This window comes from Phocoena sinus, chromosome 16, assembly GCF_008692025.1.
Source record: "Phocoena sinus isolate mPhoSin1 chromosome 16, mPhoSin1.pri, whole genome shotgun sequence".
NCBI lineage: Eukaryota > Metazoa > Chordata > Mammalia > Artiodactyla > Phocoenidae > Phocoena > Phocoena sinus.
Window position 1 is genome coordinate 85,056,867 of NC_045778.1, and position 14,181 is coordinate 85,071,047.

The 14,181-nt window shown below is 58.2% G+C and overlaps 1 protein-coding gene across 1 annotated transcript; it reads right to left on the bottom strand.

The window, feature by feature from the left end:
* Positions 1 to 493: 493 nt before the first annotated feature.
* CALY (calcyon neuron specific vesicular protein) lies at positions 494 to 13,026 on the bottom strand. The gene is made up of 6 exons (XM_032609213.1): positions 12,983 to 13,026; positions 4,109 to 4,251; positions 3,063 to 3,179; positions 2,314 to 2,427; positions 949 to 1,314; positions 494 to 581 (listed from the first exon to the last, which is right to left on the bottom strand). The coding sequence occupies exons 2-5, from the start codon at positions 4,229 to 4,231 to the stop codon at positions 982 to 984; spliced, it is 687 nt and encodes a 228-aa protein (XP_032465104.1). The 5' UTR covers positions 4,232 to 4,251; positions 12,983 to 13,026; the 3' UTR covers positions 494 to 581; positions 949 to 981.
* Positions 13,027 to 14,181: the final 1,155 nt, after the last annotated feature.

The window sequence follows — 14,181 nt, forward strand, 5'->3', positions numbered from 1 at the left end:
TCATCTCAGCAATCCTGGGTTTTACTTCCAGGAGGTGAGAGAATTTCAGTTTAAGATCTGACTCCGACCTCGCGGTGTCAGGCGGGTGGGGGCCACGCTGTTAGATGCTCAGAGGGCTCCTGGGGTATGAGAGCCATAGGGAATCTAATTAATGAAGTTGTCACTTCTGGGAAATGTCTTTAACAGTTTAGAGAGATTAAATGTATTAAATGTATAAATTAATGGCGTATTAATTAAAGAATAAGTGAAGACATATACAAAGGCTACTAGGTTAATAAATGCTTTTAAATTGAGCTTTAAAGCTTGAGAAAAGCTGGGCAACGGGGGACAGAATTCGGGCCCTCGCCCGAATGGGGTTGGGGGGGTCAGGAAAAAGGCCGGAGAGCCGAGGATGCTCAGGAGAAGCACGAGATCCAGGTGGAGGTGAATCTTTACTCAGAGAAAAGCGACAGAGCTAGAGGCTCACGGGGCGGGGGGCGTCAGCGAGGGGGCCTGGGAGCAGGGGCACGACCACGGCGACCACAGCAACCACAGAGCGGCGAGCGTCGGGCGAGGGAGGTCACAGGTGCCGGCGTGGGACGCTGCGAAGACAGAGGGGAGGAGGGGTGAGGCCGGGCAAGTTGGGGCGGGTGCACGACCACACCGCCCACCTGCGTGCGAAGAAATGAGGCTGAACTCCGCCCTCCCGCCTCCAGTTCACCTGACCCCGCCCCCCACTGACCCCGCCCCGCCCACACTCCGGTCCCCGACCCCCGCGCCTTGCCCACGCCCCCCATCCCCCATCCTGCCCTGACCACGCCCTCGTGCCTGCTCCCTGCCCGAGACCCTCACGCGGTCACAGGGGTCGCCAGGGCGGACAGCACCCCTGAGTGAGCCTCCGGCCGACCGGGCCGGCGCCCTGCCCCTCCCAGGGGTGGTGGGGCGGATAGGGAGGAGGGTCCCACCTACCCAGACGGGCTGCGACCCGGAGGCCAGAGGCCATCACTGGGGGGCTGGGGGCGGCGCGCTCCCCTCCTCCTTCTGCCCCGCCTCCTTCTCTCCTGGCGCCGAGGCCTCCCCGGAGGGCTTCCCCGAGGGCTTCCCCGAGGGTTTCCTCGAGGGCTCGGTGACCGCCGCCATGGCCGCGCGGGCGGGCGCCTTGTGCGCCTTGGGCGCCTCCTTGAAGGCGTGGTAGCTCGCGGACAACCACGGGGTCTCCGTGCCGTGCTTGCGGCCCACTGGGTAGGCCCCGATGGCCGCCAGCAGGCTGCGGTGGTGCTCAGGGTCCAGCTCGGTGTAGTACATCTCCAGGGTCAGCGGGGTGCAGATCTTGTGCTGCGGAAGGGGGCTGGTCAGGGGCGGGGGTGGGGGGAGGTGTGGCGGCCGCGCCCCTGGGCTCGGGTGTGCAAAACGGGGTGCATTTTTTCTCAGTGGCATCAGCCGCGATGCGGGAGCCGCGTCCGTGGGCCACCCGCGGGCGGGCGGTCACCTCTGCTTTTGAGCAGTTCGGTCATACTGTAGACAGTGCCCCTAAATACACTGATTTCTGCCGTAATTTCAAGCCATCAGGGGTAGGCCTCCAATTCAGACCTGGAGGCTCCGCAGAGAGCCAGCCCTTCTCCGAACGCACCGGTGGCCGGTGGCCATGGCCTCCCCCTGAGTGAAGGGTAGGGGGCTCGGCGAGTGCCCCGCGGCCCGCCCCCACCCCGCGGGCCCCCGAGGGAATCCCAGTGAGTGAGGGCCGTTAGCAGCCCAGTGCACCCCTGGAAGTACAGTGAGGGCTCGTGGCCTCTGTGGGGGGGAGCGCTCCCCTCTCGGAAATCACGGGGAAAGGGGGACGATTTATCTACTGAAAACTTAGAGTCTTGAAAAAATACACTGAAAATGGTAAAAGTCACCATAAGCAAAGCTGAGAGAAAAGAAACAAGGATGGGGGAACACTTTCCAAGCATGCAGAAAACGTCAACACCCTGTGACATAGAAACACACCGCATACAAGTGAGGGAGGCTTCCCTCCACCTGGACCTCCTTCCTTATGCTTTACTTTTTAAATTACAGGAAGAGAAAACCTCTCGCTAAAACACCTTTTCTTTTAATTTTTCTAAAGATAGGACTTGAATATACCTGGAAGGTGACAGGGCTTGAGGGCCTGTGCAGGTCACGTTCCCATAGAGCTGGGAACACCCCAGACCAACCCTCCTGGTGGTAGCTTGGGGGAGAGGAGGGGAGGCACCCCGTCCTTCCACAGGACACCCCCCTGGGACCCTCCCTGGCACTCTGCCTGCAGGGCGCGACTGCCCTTCCCAGCCCCGGTGCCCAGTCCACCGGCCTTACCCGAAGCAGGAAGCCGTCGGGGCAGCTGAACTGGTCATACCAGATGGCCTTATACATGATCAGCAGGCAGCCCATGAGCGCCATGGTGAAGGCGATCATCCGCCCTGTGGGCATCTGGGGGGTGGGCAGGTGCGGAGAGGAGAGGTGGGGTGGTGAGGCTGTGCAGGGCCCGGGCCGCGAACCTCAGGGCCGGCGCCCATCGCGCACACAGCCCAGGGCTCACCGGCCTCTCAGAAAGGATGGGGAAAGGGGAAACGGGCAGAGTTACTACTGAGAAATGAAAGGCTTTAGAAATGGTACCCTAAAAGTTATAAAAAAGCCACCATTAGTAGGCTGAAGAGCTAGAAAAGGAAGGGAAAACACATTTGCCAGAGACACAGCAGGAAAAGTGAGTCTCCATCGTATACGGGAAATCCGCGAGTCACCGAGGCAGAGACAAACGACCCATGTGGGAAAGGGTGCAGGGCGCAAGCAGGCACTGCGTCTCCTGCCAGGGGCTCCTCTGAGGGCGGCGGCTGCCCGCACCCCACGTTACAGCAGCAGCGGGGAGGCTGGCAGAGCCTGCTGCTGCCCAGGCCCGACCCATACCTCTGATGGGGTGATTCCCTGTCCAGCTCTACTGAGAGCAGGGCCCTGACCAAGGGCCCCCAGCCCACCCAGCCCAGAGCCTGGGTTCCCACAGCTTGCAGCTGCCTCTCCACCTCCCCTGCCCTGACACCCCATGGAATTGGCGGGGAGGGTTGGGTTACCCTGCCACGTGCATCCTCTGGGTGGCCGCCGCCCAGCTTCTGGGCCTCCAGGTCGGAGAACTTTGTCGGCTGGTCCCCGGAGGACAGCTGGTATTCCGTCTGTGTCTTAATGACAACCTGTGGGAAGAAATGATGCAGGAGGACCCTGAACTAGGGGGGCTGGGAGGGAAAGGGGGCAGGGGGCAGCTGCCCGCAGTGGTATGGGTGCTAGTGGCAGGGATCTAGTGGCTACAAGCTGACACCAAGGGAAGGGGACACTGGAAGTCGGCCAGGGCCGCGGCAGCCCAGGGCCTGGCCAGGTGATGGAAAGAGCCCCTATGTCTGCTGGCTGCCTTCGGCTCTGAGGACGCTAGCTGTACCTGCCAGAAGCTTCCTCTTCGATGGCACCACAGCTTGGTCCCCTCCTCCAGGAAGCCCACCACTGAGCCTTCCCTTTGGGAACCAGGTCCAGAACGGTAGCAGGCATGGTCGAAGCCCACACAGATCGCTGGAGAACTGCCCTCGACTCATGGGAGCAATGCTGGGAAGTGCCCCCTGCCCTCGTCAATGGCTGGCTGACAGGGGCCTCAGGCTGGGACAACTCTGCGTGCCACTCACTCTCCAGAGCTCCGGTGGGGTCAGGCAGGGCTGTGCCTGAGCTGAACCCTGCTTCTTACAGGTTCCTTCTGAGAGCTCCCCCTCCACCCACCCCTTGCCCAAGGACCTCATCTCGGGCCGCAATCCAAGAAAGAGCACGCCCAGCAGAGGAAGGGGGTAGTTTTTGCTGCTGAGCCCCTGCTGGACCGCAGGCAAGCTGGGCACTGTCTGTGAGAGCATGTGAATCCTCACCACCACCCGTGGCCAGTTTACCCTTGTTTGCAGATGAGGAAAGGGCAGTTCTGGGTGGCGGGGGGAGCCGATCGGGGCACACAGCAGGCTCAGCCTGGCCCTTCCTCCACTTGCTCAGCTGCCCCTTAGAGGAGGCTACACCTAAAGCCACCTTGCTAACGCCCGTGTGTTTCCAGGGCAGGATGACACAGGCCTCCACGCTGGCCCAGGCCCCTCACCTGGTCGGAGAACGCAGGCTGTAGCTGGCTGACATCCAGGGGACTGATCAGAGGGATGCTGTCCATGGTAGCCCCGTCCCCGGAGCCTGTCTTCCCCGAGAAGCTGCAGTTCAGCTTCACCATGGTGGATGGCAGTCCTCGTCCTGTCCAGAGGCAGACACAGGGTCACTGGCCACATAACAGATGCCCACACCAGCTGGGTCTGGAGTGAGAGGGCCCCAGGCTGGCCTTTATGCTCCTCACGCCAGAGGTGGGTTGGGCCGCGGGTGGCCAGGCCAACCTCCCAGGACAACCCGGGTGAGTCCAGCCGCAGGATTCTAGTCCCTTCCTGCCCCCTGGACTCCCTTTGGCCCCCACAGCCGTGCAGGCGAGAGTGCCTCTGACTGGTGACTGCCTGGCGGAGTCTTCCACTGGCCCACCTGCTCCAGGAGATATTCTAAGGGCAGCAACCAACAGAAAACAATCCCAGATAGAAGCCTGGAGAGTAGGGTGGCCAGACTTAGCAAATAAAAGTACGGTACGCCAGATTAATCTGAATTTCAGGTAAGCAACGGGTGCTTTTGCTCTTTATGATGTATCCATGTAACGTGCAGTACAGGGGCATATTTATACTAAAAAGTGTTAAAAGTGTTAAAGTCTATCTGAAATTCAAATTTAACTGGGTGTCCTATGTTTTATCTGCAACCCTACTGGAGATGCAGGAAGTAACAAAGAGCTACAGAAAGAGGATGCTGGTGACTGAATCCAAGAGCTAACTGCACAGAGCGTGGCAGTAATGGTGTACGTGGACTGGACCATCTGGGGAGCCGGAACGCCCTGACAAGAACAGGAGTGGGGGGCAGGCAGGAGGTGGGAGGGACCTGCATGGCTTGGAGGAGCACAAAGCTTCCTGGGGGAGGTCAAGATGGTTTCACTTCTAGGCTGACTGATGAGAGAAAAGGAACACAGCAAATGACTTGAAACTGAAAAAACAGAAACACAAAATATACTCAGTCAATCAAAAGGAGAAAGAAATGGTCCCATGTCCACTAAGAAATTAAATCTGTTGTTAAAATCTTCCAACAAAGAACTCCAGGCCCAGGCAGCATCACCCCTGGATTCTACCGATCATTTAAGGAGGAAATCATGCAAATTTCATACAAAACTCATCCAGAGGAAAGAACACGGGAGCACACCCCAGCTTGTGAACCCAGCACGACCTCTATCTCAGAACTCGGCAAGGACAACGAGACAGAAGACCTCGCAGGCCATGCTACCCACCAACACCAGTGCCAAGGCCCCAGATAAAATGCAAGCATGTGGAATCCAGCAAGATATTAAAAGGCTGGGTGTATTCTGGAAATTTCACATCTGAAAGCAATCATTATTTTCACCATATGAACAGAATAAAGAAGAAAAATGATCTGATCAATTTCAATAGTAGCTGAAAAAGTATCTGGTAAGGTTCAACATTTGTTTACTATTTTAAAAAATCTATTGGAATTCCCTGGTGGTCCAGTGGTTAGGACTTCATGCTTTCACTGTCGAGGGCCCAGTTCAGTCCCTGGTCTGGGAACTAAGATCCCACAAGCTGCGCGGCACAGCCAAAAAAAAGAAAAAAATTGAGAGGGAGATGCAAGGCCCTTTATTATCAGTTCTATAAATGATGGTGATTTATAGAGGTCCTAGCCAAGCCATATGGCAGGAAAAAGAAATAAGAGGTACAAAGCCTGGATGAGATTAGGTAAGACTCTCATTATTCACAGAGAAAGCATCTTTTGTGTGTAGAAAATCCAAAGGAATCTGCATATAAATTATACGGATTGGAAAGTGAGTTCAGCAGAGTTGATGGGTTTAAGGTATTCAGAAATCAGTTCTGTTTCTATGTATCAGTGACAAAAAATTAAAACATAATTTGTTGAAAGATTCCACTTAAACAGTATCAGAGATATCGAATGCTCAGGAGCAGGTCTAACAAGAGATTAGAAGGACCTCCCTGTGGAAAACCAGAAGAAACCCCTGTCAAGACACTATTGACTGGGACTTCCCAGGTGGCCCCGTGGGTAAGACTCCACGCTCCCCATGCAGGGGGCCCCGGTTCAATCCCTGGTTAGGGAACTAGATCCTGCATGCCTGCCACAACTAAGAAGCCTGCATGCCACAACTAAGAAGCCTGCATGCCACAACTAAGACCCTGTGCAGCCTAAATAAATTTTTTTTAAAAAAGACATTATTATTATTAATTTATTTTCTGCGGTACGCTGGCCTCTCACTGCTGTGGCCTCTCACTGTTGTGGAGCACAGGCTCCGGACGCGCAGGCTCAGCGGTCATGGCTCACGGGCTCAGCCGCTCCGCGGCATGTGGGGTCTTCCCGGACCGGGGCACGAACCCACGTCCCCTGCATCAGCAGGCGGACTCTCCACCACTGCGCCACCAGGGAAGCCCCTAAAAAAGACATTATTGACTGAGACCAAATAACTCCTAAATTCCTTAAATAAATGGGGAAATATATGGTCATGGATTTTGGAAGTTTACATGTTTAAAAACATCATTTCCCCTCAAAGTGTAGCTATAGAATCAATAAATCCCAATCAAAATTCCAAGGTGAAATTTTTGTGTGAATTTTTAAAAAATATATCAATAGTTATTTTTTTTTGTTGTTGTTGTTGCGGTACGCGGGCCTCTCACTGTTGCGGCCTCTCCCGTTGCGGAGCACAGGCTCCAGACGCGCAGGCCCAATGGCCATGGCTCACGGGCCCAGCTGCTCTGTGGCATGTGGGATCTTCCCGGACCAGGGCATGAACCCGTGTCCCCTGCATCGGCAGGCGGACTCTCAACCACTGCGCCACCAGGGAAGCCCAATAGTTATGTATTTTAAAAATAAACTTATTTAATTTATTTTTGGCTGTGTTGGGTCTTCGTTGCTGCGTGCGGGCTTTCTCTAGTTGCAGCGAGCGGAGGCTACTCTCATTGCAGTGCATGGGCTTCCCGTTGCGGTGGCTTCTCTTGTTGTGGAGTACAGGCTCTAGGCACGCGGGCTTCAGTAGTTGTGGCACATGGGCTCAGTAGTTGTGGCACATGGGCTTAGTTGCTCCGTGGCATGTGTGATCTTCCCGGACCAGGGCTCGAACCCGTGTCCCCTGAATTGGCAGGTGGATTCCCAACCACTGTGCTACCAGGGAAGTCCTTTTTGTTTGAATTTGATAAGCTTTGTAATTTTATATGGAAGGCAGAGGGACAAGGATACTCATAACATCTTGGGAAAGACCGAGGGGGGCACTTGTCTGCCAGGCGTCTAGCTTGTCACATAGCCGTGTGGTATCACTGCGTGGTGTACAAAGACCCATGTGACACACCCCATACACACGGACCACGGAGATGTCACTGCAAAGCTTGGGGATGGCCACCCAACGTCCACATGGCAAACAGTGGACCCAATCCCCACCTCACACCCCACACAAAAATCTACTCCCGGTGGATAAGCCAAGATGGAAAAGTGTCGTGGAGATAATACAGGAGAATATTTTCCTGGTCTCAGGGAGGGAAAGAGTTTTTCAGTATCACAAATAAGCGCTAACCACAAAAGAAAATATTGATAAAAGAACTACATTAAAATTAACAGCTTCTTATAACAAACGTATGGTTACCAAAGGGGATAGCAGGGGTAGGGGGAGATAAATTAGGAGTTTGGGATTAACATATACACACTAGTATATATAAAATAGGTAAACAACAAGAACCTACTGTATACCACAGGGAACTATAATCAATATCTTGTAATAACCTATAATGGAAAATAATCCAAAAAGGAATAGCTATATATGTATAACTGAATCACTTTGCTGTACACCTGAAACTAACACGACACTGTAAATTAACTACAGTTCAATTTAAAAAATTAAGAGCTTCTGCCCATCAAAACATAGCCTTCAAAGAATGGAAACAGAAACCAAGACTGGGAGAAAATATTTGCAACCTGCAAATGAGAAAGGACTTGTTGTGGGTTCAACAACAAGACGAGCCCAAGCCCTAACCTGGGCACCTGTGAACGGGATCTTATTTGGAAATAGGGTCTCTGCAGATCTAATCAAGTTAAGATGAGCTCATACTGGATTAGGGTGGACCCTGATCCAATGACTGGTGTCCTTATAAGAAGGGAGAAGTTTGGACACAGACACACACAGGAAGGAAGCCATGTTGAAGATGGAGGTGGATACTAGAGGGAGGTGGCCACAAGCCAAGGGACTCCTGGGGCCACCGAAGCTGGAAGAGGAAGGAAGGAGCCTCCCCTGGAGCCTCAGAGGGAGCTCGGCCCTTGCAACATCTTGATGTCCCACTTCTTGCCTCCAGAGCTGTGAAAGAATGAACGTCTGTTGTTTGGAGCCACCCAGTTATGGTGGAAGCCAATATGGGTCAGGCATCTACCATATAAACAGAGCGTCTCAAGTTGGTCAAGAAAGACCGACAGATCACCCAAGAGAAAAATGGACAGAAGAGGATTTCAAATAGCCATGAATACTGAAATGGTGCTCACTCCATTATCCTTGAAGAGACAAATTGCAGGGGTAGTGGTGGGGGAGCGGGGCGGGGGTAAGCCGAACACCGGGACAGGGAGAGCAGGAACAGAGGCCACCACAGGGTGGGGTGGGGCCGCTTTATCTAGGGTGTTGAACCTGTGACGGCCTCACTCACTCCTGGGCAGACACCCCGCAGGAAGGCAGGTGCGCACCCACGTGCACAGCAGCACTGCCCACAGACGCGCGCACCACGGGGCATCTCCTCAGCGGAACAAGCACACGAATAGAGGCGCTTCTGCGAGGTCGCCAGAGCAGGGGAGGGAAGGGACCACGCTACTGCAAGAACAGCCCTCAATCAGCGAGGTCGCCAGAGCAGGGGAGGGAAGGGACCACGCTACCTGCAAGAACAGCCCTCAATCAGCGAGGTCGCCAGAGCAGGGGAGGGAAGGGACCACGCTACTGCAAGAACAGCCCTCAATCAGCGAGGTCGCCAGAGCAGGGGAGGGAAGGGACCACGCTACCTGCAAGAACAGCCCTCAATCAGCGAGGTCGCCAGAGCAGGGGAGGGAAGGGACCACGCTACTGCAAGAACAGCCCTCAATCAGCGAGGTCGCCAGAGCAGGGGAGGGAAGGGACCACGCTACCTGCAAGAACAGCCCTCAATCAGCGAGGTCGCCAGAGCAGGGGAGGGAAGGGACCACGCTACTGCAAGAACAGCCCTCAATCAGCGAGGTCGCCAGAGCAGGGGAGGGAAGGGACCACGCTACCTGCAAGAACAGCCCTCAATCAGCGAGGTCGCCAGAGCAGGGGAGGGAAGGGACCACGATACCTGCAAGAACAGCCCTCAATCAGCGAGGTCGCCAGAGCAGGGGAGGGAAGGGACCACGCTACCTGCAAGAACAGCCCTCAATCAGCGAGGTCGCCAGAGCAGGGGAGGGAAGGGACCACGATACCTGCAAGAACAGCCCTCAATCAGCGAGGTCGCCAGAGCAGGGGAGGGAAGGGACCACGCTACCTGCAAGAACAGCCCTCAATCAGCGAGGTCGCCAGAGCAGGGGAGGGAAGGGACCAAGCTACTGCAAGAACAGCCCTCAATCAGCGAGGTCGCCAGAGCAGGGGAGGGAAGGGACCACGCTACCTGCAAGAACAGCCCTCAACCAGCGAGGTCGCCAGAGCAGGGGAGGGAAGGGACCACGCTACCTGCAAGAACAGCCCTCAATCACAAAACCAGCGTCGGCCAGAAGAAGCCAGGCACACACGAAGGGTCGAGAATAGAGAAACACAACAGCCTTGTTTAGGACCCCATCCCGCGCTCAGGAGCTCGGAGGTGCGGCCAATGCTCCTGCGTCTGCAGAGTCCCGCGTGGTGCCCTTGGGGGAGGGGAGCGGCTTCGGGGCGGGGCGGGCGTTTCCGGTCTTCACTTGGATGCTGGACGCCTGGGCTTCGCTTATGACGAATCACTAGGCTGCACGTTTGCTTCGTGTCCTCTTCTGAGTTCGTTATATTTCACAACAAAAAAGGTTAAAAACAAACAAAACCAAACGACAGCGGGCAGGTAGCAGAGGCACAGCCAGGCCACGCCCTCTCCCAGGACTGAACAGCCTTTTGACAACTGTGCCCTGGCTGTCCCCTTCCTAATGAGGACCTCGGGCTGAGCTTTCCGCCCTGGCCTCCGAATGTGGCCCCTCCCTCGCCACTGCCTGCACCCACCCTGCAACCCCCAAACTTCTGTCCTGAGCGACCCTTCTGGGCATCAGCTCCACCACCGCAAGTGCCTGCCAGGCCCTCACTCAAACCCCGGCAGCCAGGCCCTGCTGTGGGTGCCGGTGCGGGCAGGCCAGGTGGGAACGCAGAGGGGGAGCCCCTGCCAGCGGCAGAGTCAGACAGACCTGCAGGACGTGTGGGAGGCGCTGGGCAGGGAGGCTCGGGGCGGCCACTGTGGGGAGGGCAGGAAGCCCCCGGCCCAGGCTGGGAGAGGGGCCGCCCCATCGTGGACTCACTCCCCAGGCGCCCGCGGAGGAGGCTTCTCTTAGCGTCTTGAGCCGGCGCCCTTCCCCGGATGTGCGCGCCTTGCCCGGGTCGTACAGACCGGCAAAGCGTCCCCACTCCCCACCCACCCCAGGCTGGGGCGGTGTGCTCTTCCTGAGGTGGGTCGAGGCCTGGCCGGGCCTCGGCCTGTGGATGACGTCCGGGCACCTGGGCACCTGCCCCAGGCGGGCGGGACATCTGTCCTTCTTCGCTCGTACCGCGCTTATATGACGTCCACGCTCCACGAGGCAGAGACGAACAACATATAAATAAAAGAAGGTCGGGCGATCCGTGCGAAGAAGGAAATAGAGATGAAAACCGCCGAAAGGGGGCCGCGGAGGAGGGCGGGGGGAACGACCGGGCACTGCAGGGGAGGGCTGTGCGAGGTGGGGACAGCAAGCGCCCCGGCCTTTAGGGGAGCTTGGCGAGGGGCTGGGGAGGGTGCCCTCCAGGGGGAGGGGGCTGGGGGCCTTCACGCAGCAGACGCCCCGCGACTCTCAAACCCAACCTGCGGTTTACAGACAGGAGCCGGGAGAGGCAGAGGGGGCACAGCCCCCACCCCCGCAAACCTCTCAATCTCAGCTTGGTGGCCACGCCCCCTGGAAGGCGGAAGGCCGAGGTCTCCCCCTCCTCTCCCGCAGGAGGCCCCTATCCATACGAGCTCCGCCTCTGGGTTCCCTTTAAGCCAAACGTAAGCTCCAACTCCTCTGCCTCTGCATGACGTCCACATTACATCATCTTGGGTTTCCATGGCAACAGAGACAGGCAGGCAATGACACGTCTTCTTGAAGAAAAGAAGACTTGGGGGCCCAACTGACCCTCTCCGTCTGGCTCTAGGCGCCTTGTTCCAGGCAGAATGCTGGGGTAGGGGCTGGGCTGCATCTGGGAAGCCCCCCCCCCAGCAAAATTCCTTTCCCTGCCCGAGTCACGCAGACCCTCTGGGCAGGCTGGCTGGGCTCATTCACACGACAGACACTTAGCTCCGTGGAATGGGAGGGGTCTTCCCTACTCCTCCCACCGGCCCCCTCCCTCCACGCTGCGCTGTGATTGTGCCTTCGACAGCGGATCAGCTGCTCCCCGCTCGCTGTAGGCTGCTGGGCTGGGATGTGGGGCGGTGTACGTCTCCTCTACGAGGCTTGGGGAGGGGGCACAGGTTGAGCAGTGAGTTTGTGCTGAGGCTGCGATGGGTGGCTGGACGGGAGGGCACGGACCCTCAGCAAGCTTGGCTGCAGGCCACGTCACAGACTCGCTTTCACACATACGCCACCCTGGGATGCTGCGTCACTCGGAGGTATGCACCGGCGCCTGCATGTGCGGGCGGGCACGAGCGTCCTGTGTGCACTGGGCGTGCGTGTGACAACGGAGCGCGGGGGGCCTGCGCGCTTTGCAGAACCCCGCAAGGCCCCCGCCCCCGCGCCGCCCCTTCCAGGCCCAGCCGCAACGCCCACCCAGGTGCGCTCCCACCCGTTGTCCTGCAGGCCGATGGTGGGTTTGACTGCCGGTTCAAGGGCAGGTGGACTGCAGGCGCCAGCCCAGCCCTGAGAGGCCCAGGCGAGCGGGGCAGGTGGGGGGAGGTGCAGGTCTGCCCCCGGCTTCAGCGTCCCAAGTACCAGCCACCTGTGGCTCCGCACCGAGAGCCCGCGGCAGGCGGTTCTGGACAAATGCCCTCTCTCCGCTTCTTGGCCACGTCCCGCCTGCCACGCAGCCTCCCTCACCTCCGCCACCACCGTGCCGTTGCCGGCAGCGCTTCGTGATCTGGTCCGTCGGAAGCCCCTTCTGCCTCCCCCACCCCCTCAGGTAGAGCTGAACCAGTCCTGGAACTGGCATCCCTTCTCCACCTCGGGACGCCCATCTCCCACTGGCTCTCTCAGACCTGCAGAGGTGGAGCTGGCTCGCGGGGAGGGGGCTGCAGTCTCCATGGGACGGCGGGAGCTGATATCCAGCAGTCCTACCCCGACCCGAGCTGCCCCGCTCTACCGCGGACGGGAATCTGGGCGGCACGTCGGGTCTGTGCAAGGCTGGACACCCACGGCCCTTCTGGAACATCCAGGCAGGGACTCTTCCCGCGGAGGCCCCGGATCCTCGGGGGGGCCTGAGGACAACCTCCTGCGCTCGGGCCGACCCCTGCCCGGCCGGCTGCCAACGGGTCAGCCGCAGTTCCGCCCCCCCGCCACTCTCTCACCCCTGCACACGCCCCTCGCACATCCGTGCACACACACCAGTATACCTGCGACCCCCGCACACCCACCATGCACATCCGCGCAACGCACGCGCACACTCGTGCGCACACTCGGCCCCCCACCCGCCCCGCAGCTCCGCTCCACAAGGACAAATGTGCAAATGGCTCACAGGCGGCTCCAACGGGCAGCTGCAGCAGGACGCGGCCGCAGGACAAGGATGCGGAGGAAGGATGCGGTTCCAGACGCTTCTCAGCTGGGGCGCGGCGGGGGGAGGGGCCGAGCCCCAGACCGAGGCTGCCGTTGTTGCCAGGGAGATGCAGGCTGGAGGAGGCGAGCACTGCGTCTGCCGCCGCCGCCCCGCCTCCCACGCGTGCCCGTAGGAGCTGCGCCGCCCCCCCAACCTGTCACTGGCTTAGACACGCACACCGCATCCACCCACAGCACACATCTCACACACACACCATTCACACGCTGCACACACATATACATACACCTCACACACTCACACCACCGCACTGCAGGCGGGGCGGGGAGGGACAGACACCCTGGCCAGCATCCTCCCCTGGGGATGTCCAGGCTCCCAGGCACCACCTTGTCGGGCGCGCAGTCTTGCCCCCTTTGGTCCGCTTGGTTCAGGCACAGCTGGGTTGGGCCCCCACCCGCCCAGAGGGCTTCCTCCTCACGGCTCGGCGTCCAAAGCCCCAACTGTCCGCTTTCGGAGGGCAAGCCTGTGGCTCCTGGTAGACGCTGTGGCCCAGAGCCTGCACAGCGCCAGGCATAGAGCAGCCGACGCGCAGGCGCGTTGTCCGAGTGAGCAGGTGAGCGGGGGCTGTGGTCTCAGGACCCCGGGGCTCAGCCCAGCAGGGTCGGGGCTCCACACCTGGGATCACAGCTGGCCGAGGAGCGATGGCGCGGCTGTGTCATGCCTTTTTGCTGTTGACTAGTGCCCCATGTTGCGGATGTGTCCCGTCTTATCTATTCAGTCGCCAGGCTCTGGACTGTTCGTGCCGGGTGTGTCTACTGTTGACAGCGTTGCCGCCAGCGTTCTTGGACTAGTGTTTGTGTGGACACAGGGCTTTCATTTCTCTTGGGCAGGTACTTAGGAGTGGAATTGCTGGGTCGTATGGTAGTTTACATGTAGTTTTTAAAGAAAATGTTTTAACTTTTTTCCAAAGTGGCTGCAGCATTTCATATTCCCATCAGCGGTGCAGAGGGGCTTGGCTTCACCCCCGCCCCGGACACGTGTTACCATCTCTCCTTTTTGCTGCAGCCGTCTGTATTCGCTCGCGAGGGCTGCCATAACTAAGTACCACAGACCGGGTGGCTTAAACAACGGGAATTATTTCCTTATGATTCTGGAGGTTGGAA